The sequence below is a fragment of the Aquarana catesbeiana genome, linkage group LG03 (assembly GCF_042186555.1).
Source record: "Aquarana catesbeiana isolate 2022-GZ linkage group LG03, ASM4218655v1, whole genome shotgun sequence".
Taxonomy (NCBI): domain Eukaryota; kingdom Metazoa; phylum Chordata; class Amphibia; order Anura; family Ranidae; genus Aquarana; species Aquarana catesbeiana.
Genome location: NC_133326.1, coordinates 538,371,160 through 538,381,652, shown reverse-complemented (window position 1 = coordinate 538,381,652; position 10,493 = coordinate 538,371,160). Strand labels below are relative to the sequence as shown.

Sequence of the window (10,493 nt, the reverse complement as noted above, 5' to 3'; positions counted from 1 at the left end):
TAAAAACTGTCTGTTTTGGTTTTTGACATCCTGCATTTTCAGTTTCGGCACCAAAATTTCCATTCAGTGCACCCCTATTTTTTATGTTCATATGCCATCTAAGAAGCAACCTCCTTTAACATCTAAAAGAAATGTTCTTGTGCTGCAGCTTACTGGAGCAAGCTGTTATGTCATAAATGTATTGAAAAATTGGTGAGAAAAGAGTCCTCTGCAGCTTGCTAAGATCTTCTCACGAGTGTAAGGCCAGCCATACATGGATCAAAATTCAGTTCAGCAGGGTCTGGCTGAATGTCGATCAATCTAGGGGCAGGCTGGTTGTGCACAAGTCGCTCTATCGATCAACTTGTGTAGAACCAACCTGTTGGGAAATTTTCTCTCGATCAGCATTGTTGGCTATAGCCAGCGGGGGTGATGAGTGTTATCTGACGGTGAAGAAATCTTAAACTGCTGTCAAGAAAAAGGCTGAGCAGGAGGGATTCCACTCAATGTGGACAGGGGAATCAAATCATTTTCTATCATTCAACTAGTGGGTTGAATGAAGGGGAATGGCTAGTGTAGGGCCAGCCTTAAATAGAAAAATGTCTTCAACTTTTCAAGCTTTTAGATCCACGCTATTTGATCTTAGATGCCCGAGCTAATCATCTATTGTGCCATCTGTTTCAGTTCCAGGCTTGTTTGAAAGGAATACGGAAGGAGCGGAAAAGGAGGTTGAGTCCTTTCGGCAGCTTGCTGACACTACCTTCTAGGGGTCAGAGATCCTAAATCCTCCAGATATAAGCTTTTTCTGGAAAAAGAGGTCAGGTTTCAGCTCCATGTAGATGTTTACACCCCTTCCCACAGGCACATCCGTGGCAGCACAGAGGTGGGCCTTATTCTGTGCTGCCAAATTACATATACATACAGTGTGTGTCACTCAGTCTAGCACCCCCAGCGCTGTCACATACCAATAATTAGGAGCTAGTATAGGATGGGCACGTGATCAATGTGACAGCTGCCCACATGATCAGGAAGCCCAAGAAAAGTGGTGTTAAGATTGTTTTACTGAGATGGCGGGAAGGGGTAAACACAAATATAAACTGATATGCTCTGCAGGCGACACATTTTATTCATTCCCTGCTTCATCAAAAATTAGAGAAAAGGTTTTTGGCTCGACCTACACTTTAATACTGAAGGTTCATATCCTCATACCTTGGACAGTAAGAGCATGCAGGGATTTGTAGTCCCTCATCATCACAACTTATCAGAATCCTCTCTCTAATGTATGGGATTGTTGGCCATGGTAAAGCAGTTTCTTTTTCAGAGCCTGTCACTCATTTCTGTGTGTCCTGCACACTTCCAATAACTTCTGAAATAAATTATTTATCCATGCATCCAAAAATAGGTTGTAAATCCACAGCTGCTTCTAATGCCATTGTGGATTCTAATCAAAATAATCTTCAATGTCAATGTTTGGATCCAGCAGATTCTCTCCATATGCTGACAGGTCCATCTGATTTAAGATTAAGTTCTCGAATGTTTCCTCCAAGTCCGTCTCCCCAATCAGCACCGCCCCCACCATGCGCCCATTCTGCATCACCACTTTGACGTACTCCTGTCCCTTGGTACAGCGCAGCATCAGTTCATAGTCCAAAGCCAGGCCCTGCGCATTGTACTTCCCCAGCAGAATCACCTGGATAGGGGACACAGGGGGTTACATGGAAGTATCACAATAAAAGATTTGATCAACTAAAAAAAAAAATTCTGATTCTAAGAGTTAGCTGCAGTAGTAGACCATACAACAACAAACCATTAAACACTATAACCTTTAAAAGCATTAACACAGCCTTAAATGTATTTTAATGCAAGCAGTGTAAGTATCTAACCAACTTAAGGGTTTATTTACTAAAGGCAAATCCACTTTGCACTAAGCGTGCACTTGGAAGTGAAGTCATTGTAGATCTGAGGGGGACATGCAAGGAAAATAAAAAACAGCATTTTTGTTTGTACATGATTAGATGACAGAAATCAGCAGAGATTCCCCTCATTTCAGATCTTCCCCTCAGATCTACAGCAAGTGCACTTGTAGTACAAAATGGATTTGCCTTTAGTAAATGAAACCCCCTAGTATCAGGCTCTTGCAGTGTCTGTACAGCAGAGCTCAGGAGAGAGCAGAGTACAAGAGATGAATTAATCAGTCTGCCTCTACTCCCTTTACCGTCCTGGGGGAAGGACAAGACCTGTACATGTTATTGATCAGCAGCAGAGAAAACTCAGGCCCCCTGCCCTGCGAGACAGACCTCTGATGTGTGGCAGAGCTGTTTAAAACCCAGGACAAAATGGATAAAATTACAAACCCTTTGACAGGTTATACAGCTCCAGCATATGTATTTCATTTGTATTTAGCAAATGCCGAAGTTCAGATTCAAGGGGAGTGTTCTATCAATGTTGCAGAATTGGAGTTGCAGAATTGGACAGAAAATCCTGATCTTCAACTGTCAGTTTCTAAATGGGTGGGGTCTCCTGGGTGACGTCAATGACCAGATATGAACATGTCAATGTTTGGTCAAAGATGTACCCGGGAGACTTTTGTTTACATTGAGCAGCCTGGCTGGGAACAGTCATTTGCAATGAGCAGTTGCGAAATATGTATTTTTTTTTTGTCGCGGTAGGCATTGTTCATTGATATGGATCTGCAGAACTGGACTACATGACTAAAGCTAGATTCACATCTGTACAGATGGTGCTGCTGTGGGACCCTCACAAATAGCAACAGCCCCAACCACCCACACAGAAGGGTGGGTGCAATTAATCCTAATGGTGCGCCACCCACACTGGGAACCTCGGTTCCAGTGCGGGGTGCGATTTCAAATATAGTGCAGGAACATCTTACCTGCATGTCGCGGGGCAACAGCAGCCCATTCAAATGAATAGGCTCTCGTGCCCGCGCAAACCATGGCCTGCACGGTGGCACAGGTGTAAACCTAGCCTAACAGTGGATTTACTTTGTGAGACATATCCTAATCATACAGTACACAGGCTGAAAATTCATAAACCTTTCACTGCCAAACTGTTGAGGATGTGCCCTCTGGGTATCCCCCCATAAGTCTTTTGCAAGTCGATGACATGTGTTGCATCACACCACAGGTCACACACTTCACCTTCACTTCTACCTAGAGCCCCTTATAAGGTACTCAGGTGCTTCCAGCCACAAGGACAGGACAGTCGGCACCTGGGTTGCTACATACTCCTCTGACATACTTACCCAATTTCTGCACTTTACTCTGAGAATGACCTCATCCATAGCAATGGTAGAAACTACGCGAACAGGAGTCATTGGAAACACAGGTGAATATTTACTCTGCCAATGGCCCTCAATATCATGGTGACAAGGCTTCCCTTGAACCAGAAAAGGACCCAATTTTAACTATCTCAGGCAGGCCTACCTGACCACAGCAGACTGTTCTTCAACTATATCACAATTCCTCAGACAACTAGCAGCTCTAAAACATGCATCATTATCCAAAGCTCAAAATGCCAGGCTCCTTCTCCAGCTCCACCCGAATCAGATCCCGATATGCCTGCCCTAGAAGTAGCAGAAATAAAAAAGAACCTGGAGGCAATGTTACAGGAGGCCACAGATTTCTCACCCCTAGGCTTCTATGCGCCTGACCTTACGGCCCCATAAAATGCGCTTGTGAGGTTGATATGCTCCCCTCTGTTGTGTGCAAAATTCTAGGCATTGTCATACTTAAATCATATTTTGAGTACAAAGGGTCCTGCTAAGTCTAAAAAGACATTGCCTGTTCATTAAAGGGGTTGTAAAGGTAAAAATTTTTTCACCTTAATGCATTCTATGCATTAAGGTGAAAAAACTTCTGACAATACCGCCGCCCCCAGCCCCCCCGTTTTACTTACCTGACGCCTCGAAAGTCAGCTTCTCGTTCCCGACATCTATTCCTCCACTCACCCTGGCCGCTGATTGGCTACAGTGGATGGATTGGAAGCAGCGCAGCCATTGGTTCGCGCTGCTGTCAATCACATCCAATGACGCGGCGCGCTGGGGGCGGGGCCGAGTGATACAGTGAGCGGCTATAGGCGCCGGCTGTATCACGGGAGCGCGCCCGCAAGCACTAACCACCATGCGAGGGAGCTCGCATTAAGGTGGTAAATGCTTGCGGGGAGGAGCTGAAACAGCCGCCGAGGGACCCCAGAAGACCAGGTTCGGGGCCACTCTGTGCAGAACGAGCTGCACAGTGAAGGTAAGTATAACATGTTTGTTATTTTAAAAAAAAAAAAATTTTACCTTTACAACCCCTTTAACAAATAGAATAGGAAATTTATGACGGGATCAATGCAGAAATGATTTTCACCCATACGAAAATCATTGCCAAGTTCTATCCAAAGAAAAAAACTCAAAAGCAAGGTATGTTTCAGTAGTAGACCCTGCCTTCTCAGCCTTAAAGCTTAAGTCCAGGAATTCAGCTCCTTTGTAAAGAGTGAAGGCACTATGGAGTTGATTTACTAAAACTTTGGGGTTGATTTACTAAAGGCAAATAGACTGTGCACTTTGCAAAGTGCAGTTGCTCCAGAGCTTGGTAAATGAGCAGAAGCTCTACTGACTTCCATCATCCAATCATGTGCAAGCAAAAATGCTGTTTTTTTTATTTAACTTGCACATGATTGGGTATTCTTTGCAAAGTGAAGTTTTACCTCATTTACTAAGCCCTGGAGCAACTTCACTTGCAGAGTAAAGTAAGTAAATCAAGCCCTTTATCTTTAAATTTGTAAAAAAAAAAATTGAACCATTTATCATTTTCCTTCCACTTCACAATTATGTGCCACTGTGTGTTGGTCTATCACATAAAATCCCAATAAAAATACATTTAAGTTTTTGGTTGTAACATGGCAAAATGTGGAAAATTTCAAGGAGTACGAATACTTTTTCACGTAACATCCAACTGTGAGAGAGGGAGGGTGGAGGAGGCAGGGAAAAATTAAAGTCAATTTAGAGTAAAGGTCCACTTCAAGGCTATTTTCTCTTAGGATCAAATGCTAAGGAATGTTACATTTGCCCTGTGAAAGTAGATGACATTTCACACATACTACAAACATTATGTATATTATTTGTGACTTTGGGGGCAAAGCTGACACATTTGCAAAGCAATTTTTTTTTTTATACACAGTCCCCCGGTGTGTAACCTGCACAAATAATACCCATGGTCTGCTCTGTCACCCAACGAGAAATACCTGTATGGCTGAGGACTGGACATACAGACTGGGGCAACATAACCAACTTCATTTTGTTTGTATCTGTAGTTTTCCGCACATGTACATGAGAGGCTGCAGTGAGCCAGCAGGAACTCGGCACTCAAGTAAGGGAGTCCAGGGATTATTGGAGCCTAGAGCAGAAGGTCTACTGCATAGATGTACTATTGTGATGTGTTTGACATCTGCCAGTCATAATGGCCTGGCACTGAGGTGTACGTACAAGGACTTGGGGGCTGGTATATACATGGGCACCTCTAAGTTCTCTCTATGGGTATTAGTCCCTGAAGTTTTTCTCTGTACAGGTATGAGCATTTTAGTTTTCTGCACACATTGCTGGGGAGCAGTCCAAAGAGTTACTTTAGCCTATATGAGGTAGTAATGGCAACATGGAATTCTAAAAAAGATTGGATGACTTCCTTACAATCAATACTATTCACAATTATAATTCCTAAGGCAATATAGGAATTGTGTGTGGTGTCAGCTGTGAGGATAGATCTAAGGGGGGTGCGTCATTGGTCATCCAAGGTAACTATGTCATTATTGACCTAACACCACATGTATCACATGTGCCATGTATGTCAGGCTGTAGAAGTGTATATTCTTTAAGTATTGGTATCATGTATTATGTATGTTGGGCTTTTTCTGCACCTTGTAGTTGAAGAATTTGGTAACATGTGCAAAGAGTTCAAAGCAGAAATCCATTTCAATCTTCTCCCCTAGGTGGTCGGCCACCATACACTTTGCTGCATACCAGCCCATCTGCCGTGCTTGCGTCCACAACCTCATCTATAAGAGAATATATTATTAGATATATGCAGTGGGTTTATATTTACATTTCTGCCTCTTTAGTTTTACTTTCCCATCACTGTCACAAAATAATTTGAATTAATTTTGGTTGTTTGGCACAATACATACTTGCTGCCAGAGTGGGCTAGGTGTCCAGGCCGCAGTGCAGATGTCACCAGCAGCATATACATTGGGCACAGATGTTCGCATGTGGTCATCCACCTTCAGACCCCCATCTTCTCCAACGTCAAACTGAAACCAGGATCAAATGAGAAAATGCAACACAACAATTAGGCTGACATCAATACAATGAGGCATGACTTTGTAGAACAGTAACTGCAGGATTAGTTCAATCCGAAATCAGATTTAATTTCCAGTGTTAGAAAGGTTATTTGAATTTCATAATTCTGTGTATTGGGGAAAGTATATGGTGTACAGAAGTTCAATAAAATACCAAAGTGTGGAAAAAAAATTTCACTTCTCACATTATTTCCAGGAAGAAATGGCTCGACGTTGGGTACCACTCCTGTAGCACTGATGATGAAATCGCAGCCATATAGTTTTCCATTTGTCAGTTCCACATAAACTGGCCATTCAACTGAAAAAACACAAGAAGCAACTACTGAGCTGAAATAATATATATAAAAAAATAAATAAAAAAATCACTATTACTGAAGGGACGGGGTATAACATTTCATCAAAGCTGAACTCTGGCTTCACCGCACTGCAAGAGTTTAATGCTCATTTTTGTCTATGGTACCATTAAAAACATTATTTTACCCTATTTCCACCCTGTTTGTGCAAATGGTCCCCCAAAGTCGTCTGGTTGTAGACACTCTGACAAGCAGTTCTGCACTGTAGGTGAGGATGCAGAAGGCTCACCCACAGCAGCTGGAGCATCAGAGGGAAGAGGAGAGTGCCAGAGCCAGGGAGTAAAGGATAAGGTAAATAAAACTTATTAATCGTACTCTGGGTAAAAAAAAACAAGCTCTCAATCCATTTTCAGCCTTAACAACTACACATACAGAGGCTTTTAAAGCCCCAAACATTGCAATCATCCATCTGATATAGTTCACTATCTTTTCACTATTTCCTGCTGAAATCTGTCATATAGGTAAAATATATGGCAAAAAGAGGGCACCAACATTTTTGTTATCAAGACCTCCTGAGCTCCCTGAAAGCCTCCAAACCATCAATAAGTATACAGCAATTTTAGTTCCAAGTTGTCCTCAACCCACTGGGCAATGTAGACCCACAAGAGCTGGGCCTTGGAGATGAAAGCTGCTATTTCCTAATCAATTGCGCTTCTTTTTGGGCGTCCCCAAAGTAGACAGCATGGTATTGATAACAAAGTTGTATGCAGATCATTGTGGTGCCTGCTAGCAACTTTAGATTTTTAGAAGTTGAATTCAAAATGGGCTTTAGGAGGCAATCTGAGGAGAAAATAAAATGATTGACCGAGCATCTAAATAAATGAAAAGTATTCACATGCCTCATTCCATCACATTACCCAAAAAAAAGAGGATTTATCCTCGCCTTAGGGCAGCGGGTGGAGCCATGCAAATTACTCCTTTATTCCCCAACAGTCAAATGCACCTTCAAAACTACTGATCTATGGTGCAAATATAACATGTTACTATGGAGCCATTTATTTCCAATGACATACAGTGGTTTCAGTTTTTTGGACATCAACAATGTGGTGTTTGAAAGCCATGACTTCTGTGCGATTTGGAATAAATTAATATTAGGCTACATCTGCACTATATACCAGCTGTTCTGAATGTGCATCTAGCGTGGTTGAAGAGGTTGGCATGAACAGCCCTGATGAATATTGACAAACAGCGGAGATCGTGTCAGGAGTGGAGGAGCCAACGTGATGAGAACTAAGTGACACCATCACAATGTATTCCTCCAGGCACTAGGAAAATATGTGGAAATATCCTATTGCACATTCAAAATTGCAGAAAGCCAGACCAGCAACAAAGCAACTTTTTGCATTCTGCCCACAGGAAGACTGTTTCCTGTATGTATGTTAAGGGTCCCATTTTTCTATTTGCCCAACGTGTCTCTGGATTTTTTTTTGCTGAAATACTTGCCTATGCCAGAAGTAGCGCTGTGCTCTGGAGCGATTCTGTGGGGGACAGTGTGGGCCGGGACATTCAGCTGCTTGAATTCATCACTCAGGAGGACCCTCTGTACCTCACACTCCATCTCTAGATGGACACAGTGGGAGAACTGCAGGCAGAAGATATATAGAGGATGGTGACACCAGAAATAGCCGATGACAGGACAAGTGTCCCTAATGATGGTGTACTCACTTCCTTTGCAGCCTTCAGATTCATCCCCTCGTGCCAGTCAGGCCCCAGTGCACTGCCCAGACGAGACTCCTTTCTTTCTGAAATGAAAGATTAAACACATAGACATGAGGCGGCAGGCAGCAACCCCTGCCAACCAATCCCAGAGCAGGCAGGACCAGGAATCTTTACCGATGCAAAGCCAATATGGTTTATACTGATACAGTATAAAGTCTTACAGATCAGCAATGTTGACTGTTCCTCCATTTTCCCAGACTGCACAATGTATTATTTTCAACTGCTGCCAGCTATATGACAAAATGCCATGACGTGAACCCGCTGAAAGCTGTGACATTCACCAGAGCTAGCCAATCAGCTGCTCATTCAAAATCCAATCCTTGCATTTGACAGTGATTATGTTATTAATGCTTGGCCAAGAAATGGAATTCCAGCCTCTAGTTGAGGGGAAGGGATCATAAGGGTGTCTGATTTGGTACAGGTTATTTCCACTGGCCAGGTGACACTGTAATAATGGCTGACATTCTTCTATTTCCTGTGTTATCTCCCTACCTCTAGGTACAACAGTGGATTGTTATGTGATGTATCAAGCTATACAGTTGGGTAAGCTGCAGGTGAGACTGTCCTCCAAATCCTCCAGGCTGAAGGTTGGGACAAGACTGCCACATGTGGATGGGCCTGATTCCTCAGTGGAATGTAGGAATGCTGGGAGTTGTAGCCCTCAGATTCCTCCAGGGTGGGGAAAAGGACAGACATGTGATGTGTGGATGGCCTAGAATCTTCAGTGTGATGTAGGAATGCTGCGAGCTGTAGCCCTCACATCTGTATGTACATCACAACCCTGTGTAGGACTGTTTAATTGACTGCTGTGCTGGGTATTCTCACTGGTCCCCAAGAATCATAACTAAACATTCATAGGAGATTTGAGGTAATTATTAAAATATATATCTCTCAATGTACAGTGCCTTGAAAAAGTATTCATATCCCTTTAAATTTTCCACATTTTGTCATGTTACAACCAAAAATGTAAATTGGGATTTCATGTGATAGACCAACACAAAGTGGCACATAATTGTGAAGTGGAAGGATAATGATAAATGGTTTTATTTACGCAAAGATCTTACAAATACGCATGTGAAAAGTGTGGTGTGCATTTGTATTCAGCCCTCCTGAGTCAATACTTTGTAAAACCACCTTTTGCTGCAATTACAGCTGCAAGTCTTTTTGGGGATGCCTCTACCAGCTTTGCACATCTAGAGAGTGACGTTTTTGCCCATTCTTCTTTGCAAAATAACTCAAGCTCTGTCTGATTGGATGGAGAGTGTCTGTAAACAGCAATTTTCATGTCTTGCCACAGATTCTCAATCGGATTTAGGTCTGGACTTTGACTGGGCCATTCTAACACATGAATATGCTTTGATCTTAACTACTTCATTGTAGCTCTGGCTTTATGTTTAGGGTCGTTGTCCTGCTGGAAGGTGAAACTCTGCTTCTTTTGCAGAATCTTAACAGGTTTTCTTCTAAGATTGCCCTGTATTTGTCATCCATCCTCCCATTCTGACCAGCTTCCCTGTCCCTGCTGAAGAAAAGCATCCCCACAACATGATGCTTCCACCACCATGTTTCACGGTGGGGATAGTGTTTTCAGGGTGATGTGCAGTGTTAGTTTTCCGCCACACAGCATTTTGGGTTGTTGTCCTGCTGGAAGGTGAACCTCCACCCCAGTCTCAAGTCTTTTGCAGACTCTAACAGGTTTTCTTCTAAGATTGCACTGCTTATTGCTCCATCTATATTCCCATCAACTCTGACCAGCTTCCCCGTCCCTGCTGAAGAAAATCCCTGTTTAGGGTGAGGTGCAGTGTTAGTTTTCCAACACACATAGCATTTTGCTTTTAGGCCAAAAAGTTCAATTTTGGTCTCATCTGACCAGAGCACCTTCTTTCACATGTTTGCTGTGTCCCCCACGTGGCTTCTCGCAAACTGTAAACAGGACTTCTTATGGCTTTCTTTCAACAATGGCTTTCTTCTTGCCACTCTTCCATAAAGGCAGGATTTGTGGAGTGCATGACTAATAGTTGTCCTGTGGACAGATTCTCCCACCTGAGCTGTGGATCTCTGCAGCTCCTCCAGAGTTACCATGGGCCTCTT

The 10,493-nt window shown here is 43.0% G+C and overlaps 1 protein-coding gene across 1 annotated transcript in view; it reads right to left on the bottom strand.

The window, feature by feature from the left end:
- Nucleotides 1–1,082: 1,082 nt before the first annotated feature.
- Nucleotides 1,083–10,493, bottom strand: part of PYROXD1 (pyridine nucleotide-disulphide oxidoreductase domain 1) — a 29,501-nt gene continuing 20,090 nt past the window's right edge. The window contains exons 7-12 of the mRNA XM_073621418.1: nucleotides 8,352–8,428; nucleotides 8,130–8,268; nucleotides 6,519–6,631; nucleotides 6,163–6,285; nucleotides 5,896–6,033; nucleotides 1,083–1,669 (exon numbers count right to left, since the gene is read on the bottom strand). Coding sequence (XP_073477519.1) covers nucleotides 1,421–1,669; nucleotides 5,896–6,033; nucleotides 6,163–6,285; nucleotides 6,519–6,631; nucleotides 8,130–8,268; nucleotides 8,352–8,428 — 839 coding nt within the window. The 3' untranslated portion in view covers nucleotides 1,083–1,420. The remainder of the gene's footprint in view (nucleotides 1,670–5,895; nucleotides 6,034–6,162; nucleotides 6,286–6,518; nucleotides 6,632–8,129; nucleotides 8,269–8,351; nucleotides 8,429–10,493) is intronic.